The sequence below is a fragment of the Camelus dromedarius genome, chromosome 16, assembly GCF_036321535.1.
Source record: "Camelus dromedarius isolate mCamDro1 chromosome 16, mCamDro1.pat, whole genome shotgun sequence".
Taxonomy (NCBI): Eukaryota; Metazoa; Chordata; class Mammalia; order Artiodactyla; family Camelidae; genus Camelus; species Camelus dromedarius.
This window is the reverse complement of record NC_087451.1, coordinates 41,647,653-41,666,182: the sequence shown is the minus strand read 5'-3', so window position 1 is coordinate 41,666,182 and position 18,530 is coordinate 41,647,653. Positions and strand designations below refer to the sequence as shown.

General features: G+C 41.5%; 1 protein-coding gene across 1 annotated transcript; it reads left to right on the top strand.

Moving 5' to 3' along the window:
* The first annotated feature begins 3,768 nt into the window (after positions 1-3,768).
* On the top strand, positions 3,769-18,096 carry LOC105090435 (ADP-ribosylation factor 2). Its single transcript, XM_010981756.3, has 5 exons — positions 3,769-3,986; positions 6,039-6,205; positions 9,052-9,162; positions 14,297-14,421; positions 16,300-18,096. The coding sequence occupies exons 2-5, from the start codon at positions 6,058-6,060 to the stop codon at positions 16,459-16,461; spliced, it is 546 nt and encodes a 181-aa protein (XP_010980058.1). The 5' UTR covers positions 3,769-3,986; positions 6,039-6,057; the 3' UTR covers positions 16,462-18,096.
* Positions 18,097-18,530: the final 434 nt, after the last annotated feature.

Genomic DNA, 18,530 nt, shown 5'->3' with positions numbered 1-18,530 from the left:
AATATATTAAGTTGAAAATGCATTTAATACACCTATCAAACATCATTGCTTAGCCTAGCCTGCTTTGAACGTGCTCAGAACACCTACATTAGCCTAAATTTGGGCAAAAACATCTAACACAAAGCCAATTTTGAAATAAGGTGTTGAATGTCTCTTGTAATTTATTGAATACTGTACTGAAAGTGAAAAGCAGAATGGTTGTATCGGTACAAAATGGTTGGAAGAATATTAGTTGTTCACCCTCGTGATCATCCCGTGGCTGATCCACCGACCTCAGGGGAGCTGTGCGGCTTGCTACTGCCACCCAGCACCATGAGACAGTATCTCACGGCATATCAGTAGCCCAGGAAATGATCAAAACTCAAGATTCAAAGTATGACTTCTACTGAATGCATTCTGCTTTCATACCATCTTAAAGTTGAAAAGTTGTAAGACCATCATAATTTGGAGATTGCCTGTTTATATATATGAAATATATTTGTATGTAATGAAACATAAATAATATATATAAATGTATGTGTATATATGTAGCTATATGGTTGTAATCCTTTAACTATTGAGTGCCACATATGTTGAGACTTTGTTTTATTCACAGGAATGATGCAGAGCTTGTGAAAATAATGCATATTCTCAGCTTGTGAGGGTTGGAGGCGAAAATCTCTATTATTATCAGCCTAAACATTCCTTCTGTAGGTACAAAAAATGGTAGGTAAAAAATCTTATCTTTGCTATTTCAGCTTTTTTTCAGGTTATGATGACTCCACTCAAACAAACTTCATAGTTGCTGGAAAAACCATTTTATATCTTTTCTTGCAAGTCATCAGGATACAAATAGATCATTCGTAGTACATGAAATAAAAATACTAGTAAAAATTTGAGGAAAAAACAAGTAATCAAAGAACCAAAAGTTAAAACAATGTGAGATACTTCTTCTTGGTTATCAAATTGGTAAACAAAACAAAACCACTAAAAACTCTCTTTTTAAGAAGAGCTTACCAGATAATGAAGTAAGGATGACTTTCACTTGGTGGGTAGGAATAAAAATTTGTATAATCTACTCAGACAATAATTTGGCAGATAATATATATCAAGAGCCTTAAAATATTAACATTTTTAAAACTGATCAAGACACTATGGGGTCTTCCTGGGACAGACCCCACCCCCATGTCCTCTGCTTGTCTTTTGTCTGTAGAAAAACTTTAAAGAATAAATTTAATTAGAGAAATGAGAAAATGCAGAAACAAAGGAAAACAGTCTAAGAAGACAAAATAATAGTAGTTTAGCCATTAAGCAAAGTCAAGGACACTTGGCTCCTTTTTGTGGGCTATAGATAATATTCTGAGCCATATCCATTGAGCTATTTTGTAGATACTAAAACCTCCCCAGGTGAAAGAAGTTAACTACATGATGACCAGACTGTAACCATGATATAAACTGCCAGAATTCTGAGAATTGGCCTCCAGGAAGTAGGAGCAAACCGATCCTGGAACTGAAGATTAATTGTACTGAAAACAAACAAGATGATGCTGAACCACTGCATGACCAATTTCAAGATTACTGTCAGAGCTGACTGTGCTGCTCTGCAGGTAGTCCCCTCCCTCTGCCTATACACCCCCGAAACTCCCCTTTAAAAGCTCTTGCCCCCAATTGGCAGGTGGGAGTTAGCTCTTGGACATGAGTCTGACTTCTCCCCACGTTGCCAGACTCTTGAAAAAAGCAACCTTTCCTTTCCACCAACACTTACCTGTCAAGTATTGACTTTAGAGCAGTGAGCAACCAGACCTGAATTCGGTAATATTTTGACCCAGTGATTGCACTTTTGGAATTCTTTTTTTTTTAATAGCAAGGAATGCAGAAAGAGAAACAAAAGATGTTCACTATAGCACAATTCATAATAGAAAAACTTAAAAACAATCTACATATTGAACTATGATGAAGGAAAAATTCATATGCTAAGGCAAGTCAAGAAAAATTTAAACAAAAAAATTTCTCTGCCCTTTGGCCTCCTCTCTCCCCTCTACTGTGTATTGTGTATCTGCATTATGCATCTACCAAACCTCCCCATCGGCAGAAATACCTGCTAAGCCATAAAAAGCAACCTTCTTCTAGCACCAACAAAAAAATCCTTAGGAGATAACCTTCCTGCTTACTCTTGTAAGGGGCCACGATGACCTATGACCCACTACTCACTTTGTACATGTAGACCTGGATTGTGTAAACTGTCATTAATATGTTATTAAATGTACAGCCCTCTGTCTCAAAAATTTTATGTAACTTTGCATTGACATTTCATGAGCGTAACAGTTCTTGGAGCTTTCTGAGAGGCTGTTCCTGGGTTATAATCCTCAATTTGGCTAGAATAAAATTTTCTGTTTCTTTCTTAGATCGATGGACTAATTTTTTTCATCCACAACTACGTTAAAGTGATTAAATAAACCAGGGTATACCCATATGATGGGATATCACACAGCTATCAAAAATGTTTAAGAAAAATGCTCAACAATCTGAAAAATGTTCAAATTAAAATATTAAGTGGAGAGGGGAGGGTACAGCTCAAGTGGTAGAGAGCATGCTTAGCATGCATAGGTGTAAGGTCCTGGGTTCAATCCCCAGTACCTCCTCCAAGAATAAATGAATAAATCAACCTAATTACCACCCCCAACAAAACAAACAAAAAATATTAAGTGGAAAAAGGTAAAACTGTATGTATGCATAATCTTAAATATGTAAAAATTGCATGGAAAAATGCCTGGAAAGAAAACAAGCAAAATGATAATAGTGATCATCTCTGGATGATAGAATGATGGATGTGTTTCTTCCTCTTCCTCTTTTTCCGTCTTCTCTTTCTCTGGTGGTGAGTGGGTTCCACCTCCCCCCATTATACTTTAAAAAATGACTATAATTTTTTACAGTTAGAAAAAATACTATAATTTTAAAGGAGCCATGTAGAAAAACCTCTCATAGATACTTATATTTCCCCTCATATATACAGTCATTGTGACCAGGAAAGTATTTGATTAAAAAGATTAAGGTGTCAGACAGACCTAGGCTTAAAATTCTGCCCAGCTAGTTTTCTCTTTGCTATGTGTAAATGATAGTAGATTCCAATTCAGGGGGCGTTATAGTTATGCACATCAAGTCCTTGACATATTTCCTGGCATATATCATATGTTCCATAGATGTTAGTTTTTCTGATTATGTACCTTTGTGTACAGTTATATACCACTTACTGGCATTTGTATACTTTTTAGTGAACCAAGTTGGCATTCCGGGGCTGAGTTATTGAGAGCATTTCTCAGGAAGTGAGGACTGTGGTTCTGTGCGTCTCAACGAAGGTGCAGGTGGCTAGTATTTTCTCCAACTGTTGAAAATCTGTTTAAAAGCAGGGCGGCAGTCCAGCTTCAGACTGAATAGGAAACCTTCCTTATGCCTAATTTCGGTGTGGGTGTCTGGGTGTTTCCCACACAGAACAACGCCCCGAACTGGTTTCTACTTTTAGCTCAACCGTGGCAAATTTCCTTAAATATCAGCATGAACTTGACCCCGCCCACATGCGCAGCCAGTTGGTCCGAATCCTCCCGGGGTTAGTTCAATCCATGGATTTTTCTCCGAGTTGATTGGTGGAGCTAATCGGAAATCTTTTCACATTTTTGATTGGTCGCACGCAGCATTGGGGCGTGGCAAATGGGCATGTTTCGCCGGGGCGCGGAGAGCTGTGGTTGGAAGATAAACCCGGCATTTCCAGAGCTTCTTGCGGTCGCCTAGGTCGCGAGGGGCGGGCCTCCTCACTCCTAGGCTCTTATTGTCCTTAACATTGGCCAGACTTGTCGTCACTCACGGAACCTCGAGCTCATTGGTACAAAAGCTCCAAGAGGCGGTGGGTGATAGGTTGGTTACTGTTCCCGCCCCAAGCCTGTCGCCATTTTGCACAGGGGATCCGAAATCCTAAAGGCAGCGGTATTGGTACCCCTACAGTTTGGTGACAGGTGAGTCGCGGGCTGGGGAGGGAGGGGGGCTGCGGCATTCAAGGCCTGGTTGGATTTCCGCACCTTCAGAGGTCGGGAAACCAGAGTGAGCGGGAGCCCTGCAGAAAGGGGTTGGACTCCCTGTGCCTTCTCCGCCCTGTGTAGGGCCGAGGCTACGGGGATCGAGAGAGGCTTGGCTCGTCCACTTAGGGGCCGTCCGCTCTCCGAGGACCTGCAGGTCGAGAGGAATCGGCCTGGCGGCCGGTCAGCAAGAACACTCGGAGGCCTTCCCCGGGACCCGGCGTGCGTGCCCGCCCGCTGGGCACGCCCACTTGGCCACCGGCTCTAGTTGGTGCACTGGAGATCTACCCCCAGTTCTCCCAGATGGTCAATTGGTGCTGGTGGCAGGGGAGGGTGAGCATGCCAAAGAGGCGCGAGGGTCAGCGACGTCTTCTTCCAGAGGGTCTCCAGTAGCGCAGTGGGCTCTGAGCGCCTTTGGTAGATGAGTAGGAAAAATAGGACAAGAGAAGCAGGAGGGAGAACCTGGGAGGTGTACTGTGTGTGGTTAGGAGGAGGAATCTAGTATTTGCTTCAGTGGACATCTAAGTGGGAAATACTTTTTCTCCCTCAGCGTGTTCCTCACTGTTTTTCTCATCTGTGGGATTTGTCTTTTTCGGAAACAAAGACACAGAATCTTTAGTTTTGTCGCCCAACAAGATTTTGAGTACTGCAATGCATTGGACTTGTGCATACTTTCTATATGGACTTTCTATGAATGATTAAAGCATTCATCATCATTTTTTGGTTGTAGCAGTTCACCTGTACCTAATTTATGTACAGGATAAATGCTCTGCCCCTTTTCTTAGGTCTTAGAATGGAATGATGTGTACTTGGACATCGTCCATGAAGTTAAGCTACTGTGGGAGACGGTTGAATTTCAGAGGTGGGGCCTCTGGAATTTGGTGACCTCCCCTCTGAGGTCCAGATGGTCCGGATGAATGAGAGATGGGCTGTTCTTGTTCCATCTTACCCCTGCTCTGCCCAGGAGTAAAGTTTTCCTATGGTTAGCAGTTTAAAAGGAAACAAGGGATTTTTAAATTTCTCTTTAAAGAATTTTTATAGACTTCCAGGAGCAAGGTTAGATTTGTAGACAATACTACTTTTAAGTCTTTATTTAGAATGTCAAGCTCACACTTGAAATAGGCTGATCTGTTAAGGTTAAAGACTGTAAATTTTTCTGCAAAGCTGATTTTTTACTGTTACCTTCCTTCATAGAGTTTATCACATACTCTACCAAAAATAAAATTGAACATTTAGAGGTAAATATAGTGATTATCTTTTGGGGAGTAATGATTGGGAAGGGGCACAAGGAGATCTGGGTCACTGGTAACCATCTCTTTTTGATCTGGTTCATGACATTTCATTGAAATGCACAGTTATCAGGTATGTTTATATCTGTATGTAAATTATGTTTCAATAAAAAGTTTTTAAAAATTGAGGGTAACATGATGGCCCACACTGGCCGCTATGGTATCTTCTCAACTCTTTGCCTAGTTAATTTCTTTGTTCACAGTGCAGTTTCCCAATAATGTATTTCCTCACCTCTGAAATTTTTTAGTTTTTTTTTCTGGGTATCGATACTGTCTGCTAGACAAAGGCAACTACTAAATTTCTAAGAGATACTGAGATTTAACATGCCTTAAAGACTTTGCTTCATGTTGTATAAACTAAGTTGGTTCTCCACTTCATACATTCTAATTTCAGCAGTTTAGGTATTTGTTGTGGCATTGCTTCCACGCTTAAGGTGGCTAAAGCCTGCCACCGTTGAAACTGTGCTTCCACATAACCCACTTGGATGTTACCATGGAAGAGAGAATTTTCTGGCAAGGTGTCAAAAGGCTGAGTTGAGCTTCCCTTTGAAAACAAGAGTCTCTACTCCTTATTAGCCAAACTATACTTAAAATTGTTTAATTTTCACTAGGAGCCACCTCTAATAGAGACTTGTATTTTATGTTTGTTGTTTCTATATTTCTGCAAAGAACAATTACTTAACTTGCCTTTCTTTCCCTTCAGGTAACAGAGTTCAATTACAATGGGGAACGTTTTTGAAAAACTGTTTAAAAGTCTATTTGGGAAAAAAGAGATGCGGATTCTTATGGTGGGTTTGGATGCTGCTGGAAAAACCACCATCTTGTACAAATTGAAGCTGGGAGAGATTGTGACTACCATCCCTACAATAGGTATGTTAACGACCTGGATAAAAGCATTTTACACTTCAGTGTGTTATGTTTTTACCTGCTTCTTATATTATTGAATATTTCTTTTTGTAAACCTTGTCCACCCCAAGAGTATACACTTTTTGAAGCCAAAACCAGGTAATATATTCAATTCCCTAATTGCTCCCTGGCATCTCTGGCACAGTGCTAGTTTTACTGGGGAGTCATATGAACACATTTACGTGGAACAAATTTAACCCTATCTGCTTGGCAAAAAAGAAAAAGATAATGATCATTAAAATCAGTCTTCCTTCCAGCTGGCCTTTCTAAGTGGAAGCAGCTCTCCACACCAAGTAGGCTCTCAGTGTTTAAAGATGCGGTGTGATTTTTTTTCCCCCTTCACTCTGGCTTATGCCAGCCACTTGAGCTGGTGGTCAGCAGAAGAATCTGATTTGTTTCAATGCTGGAGGACAATCTGGCAGTGTAGTCATTCCTGCAAACCAGCACTGTGTTTTGCGGGCTATTTAAGGCTTTTGCAAAGGCAGTTTTGATAGAACTTAGTCTTTGCCTTATGAGCTGCCTCCAGATCCTGCACAAGAATAGGCTCCCCAAGTTGGCATGCGAACGTCAGTAGTGTTCTGAATGTTGGATCAGGCACAGGAACCAACGGATCAACTTCCCACTTGGGCAGTAGCTTCAGAGATTGCAACATTTGAAGAAGGAGGAAGCCAGATGGAGGAAATGTTCATACCCACAATTTAAAAACTGTTATTAGTCCCAAATGAAAATAGCATAATTGCTTGGTTTTCTCCAATCATAAAAATAATCCATGCTTCCATAATGCCATACAAACAGAAAAAATATAAACAAGTGTTAAAAAAACACTGTGCTATTAAGATTTTGGTGAACATCTTTGTGAAATCATACGCATTCTGTTTTCCAACTTACTCTGCGTTAGACAATGTGTTTGGATCTTTTTCTGTGTCATTTCCTCTCTGTGGAATGCCTTCCTGCCTTCTTCCTTTCTCCCACCCATCCCCCCTTTATGTAGCTAATGCCAGCTCATTCTTTTGGCCTCAGTTTAAACATTATTTCTCAGGGACACCTTTCCTGACCCTTTGGACTGGTTTTCCCCTGTTACAAGTTTCCATAGCAACCGAACTTCTTAGTAACTCGCAGCACATTTGTCACTGCTTGCTCACTGTCTCTCTTCCAAAAGTGTAAATAAGAACAGGAATCATGTCTGTCTTGTTCACTACTGTCCCCAGTAACTGCTGAATGAACTGAATACTGCTCCTGTGGTAGATTGTTAAACTAATGGCCCCCAGAGTCATCCCCCAGTTAGCCACACCCGTCTGCAGCCTCCTTCCACAGCAATGCAGAGCTTGGCCACATGACTTGCTTTGGCCAAGGGGACATCTGGAAATGTGATTCACACAAAGACTTGATATATGCTTGTGCCTTGGAGCTTGCCCTTTTGAAACATTACCACCCACATAAGGAAGCTGAATGCTCCTTGAGAATAAAAAGGCCACGTGGAGAGAGAGAAGTCCAGCCTAGCCCCCAAAGGACTTATAGCTGAATGCACCTGCAAGAGGAAGCCCAGGCAACCCACAGAATCGGGGAGGAGGAGAATCATTGTTCTAAGCCACTAAGTTTTGGGACTTAAATAATAACCAATGCAGTATATATATACATGACTGCTGTATGCTAGAAATTGATACATTGTAACTGTACTTAAAAAAATCTTACAATACAGTGCAATAATTATGAATATTGTGAATATGTCTATCATTTTTTAAGTTTTATTCGTTAAAAACTTTAAACTTTGACTCCATAAAAAGAATAACTGATACATATCAACATCAAATTTTAATAACTAGATAGTATTCTATTATGTAGCTATATATTCAACGAATTTTCATTGATGGATAATTAGGTTATTTACAATGGTTCTATGTAAACAGTGCTGAAGTAGGCATCATTTAAAGATCAGTCAAATGTGGTTGAGCTCACTAAGGAGACCAAGAAGGTACAGCCATAGAACTAGAAGGAAAATGGGAAGCCAGGCAAGAGTTTCAAGAAGGGAATGAGCAGTAATGTCAGATACAAAATCAAATTACATAACCGCTGGGAGAGCATTTGTTGGATTTATTGGCGAGATGACCTTGCTGACTTTGGCGAGACCAGCAGTGTAACGTGGTGAAGCAGAACTGGGGTGCATTGGGTGAAAGGTGACAAAGTAGATGCAGTGAAGGTAGCTAAACTTCTAAGAGAAGTTTGACTTTAAAGGAAAATAGGAAGTAGTATCAGGTGAAGATGTGGAGTCAAGGAAGGGATTTTTTGGAAAGCTGTAAAAGATGTGAGCATGCTGAGAAGAACAGGTTGGAGATTTCAGATAGGAGGAGAGAACAGCAAGAGTACAAGGTTCCAGACAGTGTGGGTGGATTGGATCCAGCACATGGGTGCGTGGAATTGGCATTAGGTAGTTAGTTGCCCCCTTCCGTTGTTCCAAGAGGGAGGGAGAGAAGTTTGGTTGAAGATGTAGATAGGGTTCTCCATTGTGTGGTGGGAAGTAGAATTAGTCCTACTGATGGCTTCTGTTTGCTCTGAAGTATGTGTAAGATCTGCTAGAGGAAGAGGGGAGATGTGAGGTGGGAGACTGGAGAGAGCAGAGGAGGTTTGAGACACCTGTCGTGACGAATGGGAGAACCAGCTGACTAGCACATTCTGTTTTGTAAGCTATAGATCTTTGACTAGCAAGCTGCTTTGTAAATTAAAAATACTGTCCAAATGTTAGCTGAAATTATTTTGAATTGTTGAACCATCTAAAGTCTTCATTAAACCTTTTCTCCATCTTCCCAATTTAGGTTTCAATGTGGAGACGGTAGAATATAAAAACATCAGCTTCACAGTTTGGGATGTTGGTGGCCAGGACAAAATCCGACCTTTGTGGCGACATTATTTCCAGAACACACAAGGTGAAGATTATCCACTTTATAGCCTTGGAATCATTTCTGTTAAATGCATCTAGAGGTGGATGCTTGAAACAGAACCTTGTGGTACTCTGCTTTGCTTGGACTGCCGGGCATTCCTTCTCTTCTGATGACCCACTTCTGTTTATTGGGGCGATTTCTTTTTGGGATTTGGTCCCTGCCTTCCTTGAAAAAGTACTTGGGCTTTAATGCCTTGGATAGGAATCTCCTCTTAATCCAGAACATTTAGAAAATGGTTGTCCTCATGAATTTCATCTTTTGGTTAACTGAAAGTTATATGTGCCTTAGATGAAGTACCAAGTTTTGAAGAATTTGAATTTAGTAACCTCTTTTAAGCCTGTTGAGAATATCTAAAAAGTATACCCGTGGAAAGAAAGAGATGAACAGGGATGGCTGGAACCAGATCCCAGCAGCCTGTGTGGCCACAGTCCCTCCCTGCTGCCCTGTTATCCTACAAGTGCACAAATAGGCACAAACACCCCAGATCACTATCTTATTTCCTTATTATTGGTGTCTTAAAAGTTGGGGTTTTAATGTGTCCCTCTCCCCCATCAATCTATTTGATTTTTTCCCGTTGGATAAATGATACCTTACAGAATATTGCCTATTAAGATATCCATGAGCTGTTCGTGTAGTTTTTGCACCCTGATTCTCATGTGGAATCATAACCATATGGCGTCTACATACTACTCCTTTTAGGATTTATTTGGAGTCTTCTAATTTTGAAGATTCTAGTGATGATGATGTTTTCATTGCTTATGTTTCATGGTAAAGACTGATAACTTGTTGGTCTTTTCAGACCAAATACCCAAGTCAACTGTCCCTCTATGTTTTAGCTATTACCTTTGACACTTAACTCCATTTATAGCTATTTTCTCAGCCTGTAGATTTAGAATGTCTTTGCTCAAAATACTGCATTTATCTTTTTTAAAAATCACTTTTGTTAGTGGAAAATTTAAAACAAAAAAGAAAGAGGATACATAACGGACTCCCATGTACCCGTCTCCAAGCTTCAACATTACCAACCTTTTGTTCAGAGTACGTTATAGCAAATGCCAGACATGATGCCTTTCACTCATACATCCTTAAGTACTTACTTAAAACTAATAAAACCTTTTTTTAAGGTAATCTCCATGCATTATCACATCTCCAAAATTAATATTCTTTCTTCAGTATCTGGTACCCTGTCCTTATTCACATTTTTCCAGTTGTATCAAATACGTCCTTTCCATATTTGATTTGTTTGCATCAGGAATGAAAGCTTACACATTGCATTTCATTGTTGTGTCTCTTTAGTCTCTTCCTCTACAATAGTTTATCCCTCCATTTTTTTCCTGTCATTCCATCTGCATTATTAGCTGAAATCTTCTAAACAAAGAATTCCTTCATCAAATATTTGGGTTCTCTGAAATATAGTTTATATAAGAAAGGCAGGAAAAATGTTTAATTCTTCCCTTTATTGATTTTCAGAGAAACAGCTTGATACCCTAGCAACTTCCCGTGATGACTCTTTGATTTTTATATCTTTGTGTGTCAATCCATTGTGGACAGTATACTTTTTGATACTCAGAATGTCCATTTAACCTGGATTGGCATTTGCCATATTGGCCAAACTATTGCAATTCCTCACCAGTAATAAAACAAGAAAATGTGGGTTTGAACCACAGCTCTGCTGTGAAATCTCGGGAAAGTTAAGTAACCTTTCCTGTCTCAGTTTCTTCATCTGTAAAATGGAGGTGATACCTACTGTGCTGGATCATTTGGCTTAAATGAGATTAACTTTATAAAAAGCTTACTTCTAGGTTGGAAGGTAGTAGGCACTCAGATAGGAGCCTGTGATAGTCTGGGTTCTCCAGAAAAACAGAACTAAAAGGATGGATGGATATGCATACATATATATTAAATACATACATATGTCTTTCTGTATGTATATATGATTGATTATAAGGAATTGGTTTACATGGCTGTGGAGGCTGAGTTGTCTCAGGGTCTGTAGTTGGCAAGCAGGAAAACTAGGAGAGCCGATGGTGTAAGTTCCAGTCCAGGGGCAGAAGATAGATGTCCCAGCTCCGAAATAGACAGAGAGAGTGAATTCTCTCGTACTCCTCTTTTTGGCTCTATTCAGGGCTTCAGTGATTGGATGAGGCCCACTCCCATTGTGGAGGGCAGTCTACTTTACTCAGTGTACTGATTCAGTTGTTAATATCACCACCCAGAAACACCCTCACAGACATGCCCAGAATACCGTTTGACCAAATGTCTGTGGCCCAGTCAAGCTGGCACACAAAATTAACCATCTCAGACCAAATTATTTGAGGCTTTACGTCCTCATTCTCTGGCAGGATTCCTTTTGCCTGCCCTACTAAGAGTTGTCACACTCAGCAAGTTGAAATACCTTTTTGTTTTTAATCTTCTATTTATAACAAGCCTAATTTTATCGAATTTCAGTAACTATTGCTTTGATGGTGAGGAACTGGCTTATATTCTAGGACCTTGGGGTGGGTAATTGAGACTCCTCATGAAATTAGCAAATGGGACTGTTTGAAGAATGGATTTGCTGTCTCTTGATTGGTTCCAAACATTTCAGCCATTGGTAATTTTGGATGTTGTCCCTGTCTTTCCTGCCAACTTCCCGATAGTCAGGCTGTCTTTTTTAATTTAAATTTTCTTCTTTATCAGTATGTTAAGTAGGACAGACTTAATGATAGCTTAGCTCTCTATTAAGACACTAAATTGTGTATAGATTGGAATTTGAACTGTTTATGTCATTTCTTAGTTGACTTATCATATAGAAGGCATAAAATGGTCCGTTAGTTCTGATGTGGAAAGATTTTTCTCCTTGATTATGGGTTTGGACATTTTAATTTGTTAAATGGCAATATATTTACATGGTTCAAAATTTTAAGAGATAAAAGTATACAATGAAAAGTCATCTCATTCGTGTCCCCTAACCACCCAGTTCCCCTCCCACAGACAACTTTTCTTTCTTGTATATCTTTATGTATATACAAGAAGCTTTAGATACATATTCTTCCCTACTTTTAAAAACAAATTGCAGTGTACCATTCATGTGTAAATTTACCTTTTCTAGGTTCTCTCAGTGTAGTAAGTATAGTAAGTGTAGCAAGTTTGATGCTAGATTCTTTTGTTTTTTACATAAGAATCTAAATAAAAACAGTATCAAATGGGACCTAATATTTATAAACCTTTATTTTTATTAGGAATGGCAAAGGGATAATATGTCAGCTTCCACTCTGTCAGTTTTGCATCGGAGACAAGAATCTCCTCAGATTTCAGGATAACATCATTTGCTTATTTATGATCAGAGCTCAGAACTACTTACTGGCAGCCTGTCAAATCTTTGGGGGGAGTTTTGAATGTTCTGCATTTTTTGGTCTGATATGACGTAACAGGCATGAGATTGACTCTCATGTAAGCCCCAAACATTCAGCAGCTGTGGGAGCTCCTGTCCTCCAGAGTGAGCTGCTCCAGAGCAGCTGGTCAGGCAGCTGTCGGGCGGGCCTGGGAAGCACGGAGGGAAAGGGCCGAGGGCCAGCACTGACTTTCCCTCCTAGACATGCTGGTGAGATCTCATTGTCAGAAGGACATCTTATCCCACTACCCTTTTCAGGCCAGCAGGGTCCCTTCTGCAGTGTCCCCATGAGCTGTGACTTAAGGTGGGCACAGATATCTCCAGGGACAGGCGTGCAGCCCATCTCCAGTTCTGTTGACTCTATCACCTTGACCCCTGTGGTTTTACCCGCTGGTCTTCCATCTACTTACAGAACTACAGAAGACAGGCTGAATCTCTCTTTATGTCATAGCTTTTTGATATTTGAAGACAACTGTCAGTCCCCTCAATGAGTCTTTTCTCCAGGTAAAATATCCCAGTTACATAAATTCTTTTTCATATGACATGATTATCTCATTCCTTTTCTGTCCTAGTCATTCTTTGACTCCTTCCAGTCTTAGAGTCCAGCCCCGACCACCTAACATTCCCAGGATGTTCTGACTGATGTACAGTAGAGTTGGCTTTTTATTGCCCGTATTTCGGAAACTGAGCTACTGTCACTACTGTTGATACAGCCTACAGTCAAATGAGTTTTGTTGGCTGCCACTTCCCATTTTTGTCTTACAAAGGGTTTATTGTTGGCTCACTCACTCCCAAGTTGTTATTACCATTAATGTCACAGAGACTACTGCTAGGAGAGTCTTCCCCATCCTGTGTCTGGATGGTGTGTTGGATTCCTCCTGGGCTCCTCCTCTGGAGATCCTTTTGGCCCCACCCCTTCCTCCAGCCAGTGTGGTGTGACCAGGTCTGTGCAGGTTTCAACCACCTTTGCTCAGATGCAATGTGGTGGTCCCTTTCTTCAGCCTGTCTCTTGCTTCCTGGGATTTCTCTGCTGCTATACAGTGTGGTACGCTGCAAAGACTTCTGATACCAACTACCTGGAGTTGGGCCAGACTTCACAGGTTAAGGGCACAAGACTCCCTCACTTCAGACACCAGCTACAAATTCGGGGCTCCCCAGGTCACCCTCACTTCTGATCAGCTGGTTACAAATTTGGCAGTTCCCACTGTCTCCTCAGGTTTGATAACTGATTAGAATTATTCACAGGAGTCAGGAAAGCACTATAATTAAAATTACAGTTTTATTATAGCCAAAGGATACAAATGAACCAGCCTAAAGGAGAGACGCATCAGGTGAGAACTGGGAGGTGCCACACAGGAAGCTTGTGTCATCCTGTTCCCATGGAGTCAAGATGCTTTACCCGCTGGCACATCGATGTACTAACCAGGGCAGCTTATCCGAACTCTGATGTCCATAGATTTTTATTGGGTCTTCATTATGTAGGCATGACGTAGAAATGAAATGATTAAAAATGAGCCTAACCTTTCCTCTCTGTATTCTTGTTATTAATCTGGCAGAAGGCTATGATGCCTCTGGGAAAGTCTAGTTGGGTGTGCAGCAGGCTTCCCAGTTCTGGAGATTATATATCCTTCCATAGTGATCGTGTTCAGTGAAACCACACACGTAAGCAGGGAGAAGCTGTAAGGACATGTAAACAGCTACCCTTCCCGGGTTCAGATTACTAACACACTTCTAATTTCTTCCCAGGTCTGATATTTGTGGTCGACAGTAATGACAGAGAGCGGGTCAATGAGGCCCGAGAAGAACTAACCAGAATGTTAGCCGAAGATGAGCTCAGAGATGCAGTTTTATTGGTGTTTGTGAATAAACAGGTATGTTGCTGGCTTTCTGAATACTAGGATGGAAAAATACTGCCAGCTGCTCACTTAAAAATGTAACTATTTAAATTAGATGTCTGCCTCCCTCCTCCAGTCGCTCCCATCACCCTTCTCGCCATCTCCTTTTTAGCATATGTCTTATTGTCATTCACTTACAACAGCGAATATTGAGCATTTACTAAGATCCAGGCATTGTTTTAGGTATTAACGATATAGCAGTGAACCAGACAGTCAAAAATCTCTGTGTTTGTGGAGTTTACATTCTAGTGGGAGGAGAGTCAGTCAGTAAATACTATGTAATGTGTCTGGGAGGAGTGTCGTGGAGGAAGGAGTGATGTGAGTGAGGGCCAGAATGCCTGTCTGATAAGATGACCTCTGGGCAGAGACCTGAAGGCCAACAGCAAGGCAGCCAGTGCTGCTGGAGCAGAGTGGGGTTAGGGGAGCAAAGGAGATGAGATTGGATCACGGGGCCTATCGTTGGGGAAAACCAGCTTCTATGTAAATAAAACATAAAACAGTAAAAGAGGAATGGGAGGAGGGCCAGGTGTGGAATTATGCAGCCTCAGGACTCGAAGCTGAACTAAGCGTAGAAAAGAAGGTAGAATCATGTGGATGTAACCACAGTCACTTTTCGAAGTGTTTCCTTGTACTTTCTCCTTCATGAATATATTGGTTGTGTAATTGAGATTGCGCTGTGTGACAGTGTTGCCTCCTGTTTTGCCATTTCAGGTTTACTGAAAGCATTTTCTCTTATCATCTAACTCTTTGTAAACATGATTTTAAATGGTGGGCAGATCACCATTCACGCAACCATTACCCTACTGTTAGGTCTGACATAAGTTTGAAGTTCACTCGTGAACATAGTGGACTTTCAGAAAAGAAAATAACATTTGTTCTTTCTAATTATAAGAACAGAACATGCTCATCATCTAAATATGCAGACAGTTCAGAATATTCTAGCCCCACTCTTCAGGGTAAAACATTGTTAAATTTCTTATATCTCATTCCAGAGATAAAACTTTCTGTCTATATAATCAGTTATATGACTGTATTCATTTTTAAATTCCAGAGATCATATCCTGCATTCTGTTTTGCAACCTGCTTCTTCACTTAGCATCTATTTGATGTCCTTCCATATCATCGTATCTAGATCTGCCTTGTTCTTTAATGCTAATTTATTCAAATTCTGTTTGAGCTTACTATGTGCCAGGCACAGTTCTAGGCACTTGGAATACATCAGAGAACAAGACAGAGATTCCTGCCCCTGTAAAGCTTGCATTCTGGTCAGAGGAGGCAGATAGTAAACATACTAAATAAGTCAGTTTTATAACATAGTAACTTGTGCTGAATGCTGTATTTAAAAAGATGGAGCAGGACAATTAGGAGGCGTCACAGGGGCTCAGGTCACAAAGGCATTGCAGACCATCCTCAGGACTCTGGCTCTTACCTGAGAGACAGAGCTTCTGCAGGGTTTTGGTAGAAGAATGACTTGATCCAACTTTCACTGACTGCTGGTTTCAAAGAACAATTTAGAGGAGCAAGAGCAGAAGCAGGGAGACCAATTAGGAAGTTAGTTCAGTAATCCAAGTGAGAAGTGACGGTGGTGGGGTCAGAGTATAGCTGCGGAGGTGGGGAGAAGTAGTCAGATTCTGAATACATTCTGAGGGTAGGGTTGGTGGGATTTCCTAGTGTGGAGTTGTGAAGGTAGTAAGAGAGAAGAAAAATTAAGGACGATTTCAAGGTTTTGGGCCCGAGCCACCGGAAGGCTGGACATAAGACTGTGGGTTAAGGGCAGGTTTGTGGGGAAGAGCATAATATTTCATTATGTGGATATAACATTTATAAACTGACTTTTGAATATTCTCCTTCAAGGATCTTCCCAATGCTATGAATGCAGCAGAGATAACAGACAAGCTTGGCTTACATTCCCTCCGCCAGAGAAACTGGTACATTCAGGCTACTTGTGCCACCAGCGGAGACGGGCTCTACGAAGGCCTGGACTGGCTCTCCAACCAGCTCAAAAACCAGAAGTGATGGGCAGCGCTCCACTCCCTGTGCATCATGGCAAAATCTGCCGGCCTCTTCTGTGTGCATGTGTGCGTGTGAGGAGCCAAGTGTGGGTGTGTGGCTGGGCATGGGAGCAGCTTTCTCACATGGTGCCTTATACGTGCCAGCAGAAAACCAGTCTTACATGTTACAAAACTCCAGTGTTACATTTTAAGTGCTACCTTCCACTTCAACTGCTGTGATGACCAGTTTTGCAATGGATGGAGGCATCCAGAGGGCTTACTGGTGCACCATAGCCACAGTGCTTTGTGGTGGGGAGGAGGGGGAGGGTTGGCCGCGGACCGATTTCATTCGTTTGGTCCCGGATCTGGTGTCTCTGCATACCTGGGGTCCTGCTAGACTTGGGTGTCCGTGTGTGCCAGAGCTAGCATCTCACTTTTCAGTACTTTAAAGTGAATGATCCCCAAGAAAAAAAAAGGCACTTGCTTACTGCAGTTTTCAGTTCAGATTTAAACTTCTCCCTTAAGTTATATTCCAGCCCAGACTTCCTGGTTTAATGTGCTTCGTTGAAAGGAATCAGTGGTCTTTGTTCATTAGAGTATCCAGACCCTGTAACACTAGAAAATTACCTAGTCCTTCCCTGATTTGCCTCTTATTTGCCAAATGGAGACCCTATGGGGTAGTAACCCGGCACGCGGCTAAGGCTCTTTACTGGGGCCGTGCGGTCGCATGGAGGGTCCGGTGAAGGAAGTGAGGCGCGGGTCGGGTTTGTGTCCCTGGACCACAGTCTCGGGCTGCCGGCTCCTAAGACTGCTGCTCCCACTTCTCTGCTGGGTGCTGAATGTTCTCTGCTCGAAACAGGAGGTTCACTCCTGGGATGGAATCGTTACCGTGTACAGTGTCTTCGTTCAACTTTTGGTTTGAGTTAGCTGCTGTCCCCAGAACCACACGCCTTTGAGTTCTGAGAGTTTGTGAGAGAATCAAGAGGTTAATTTGGGGGATGAAACTCCCGGCAGCCCCTGGTATTGTCCCCGAGTTGGTTGGTGCTAAATTTTGCTCTGAAAGTTGTCTTGTCCAGACCACTCTCTATGGCACTGACTCCCTCTTCTGGTTGGCAATAATGTCCTATGTGGAAACATGCTTTATGCTGTCCTCAAAATAGTAGTAAAAATGGCCTGGAAATGAGCTCGGCTCAAGACTTAATATTCTAGAGCTCTTTAGCCCAGACAGCTATTGGCCAAATTTGTACCTAAGCTTTCCACTACTACCTTTTAAAATCCCTTTTTCAAAAACCCTTCATTCAGATTACAGACAAGGGGAATGTAATGTGAATTTTAACAAAAGTAAACCTTGTTATTGAAGACAATGAAGTTGCTATCACTAGGAAGAAATTTCATGCCATGGTAAGTGTGGGGTGTAATGTTTTTCTTTCAGATGTTGACTTCAAAGAATGTTCATTGCAGTACTGGCAACGAAGTCCAGATTTGATTTTTAACCATGGAGTTAAGTCCTGAGAAATATTTAGATTGTACGCCTGAAATTGGCAGGGACTATGTCTTATACTTTTGTATTTATGCTTAATACCGTGTACCTAGTACAGTGCTAGGTCTCATTAAACTCTTGTTGATTTGTTGAACAATAAAGAACTTGCTTTGGAAGGAGGAGAGGACAGCCATGTGCTTCTGGATGTCTTGAGCTACTTTAAAATCCCTTTCCCTCTCCATCTTAGCGGACTTGCTGTTGAAAAGCCCCAGGGCACTTGCACTGTCCTGGCCCTTCTGCATTCAGCAGTGCCCCTCATTCACACTTTCTATGACGCTTTCAACTACTGTCTTTCTCCTTCTGGGAATTTGGAGCTGGTGAGTTGAGGGCACTTCAGTGTAGTAGCTTTGAGCAAAGACTTGGGTCCCTGAAAGCCATGTTAACATCCCAGCTATGACCCTCTAGCTGCTTGGCCTATTACTTTTTGCCTCCATCTCTCTGAGCCTCAGTTTGCTTAACTTTTAAGTGGGGATAATCGTTCCTACCTCATAGAGTTGTGAGGATTAAATATCTCAGACCTTTGCATGCTTTGCCTGGTGTTTCCCTGGAGGTAT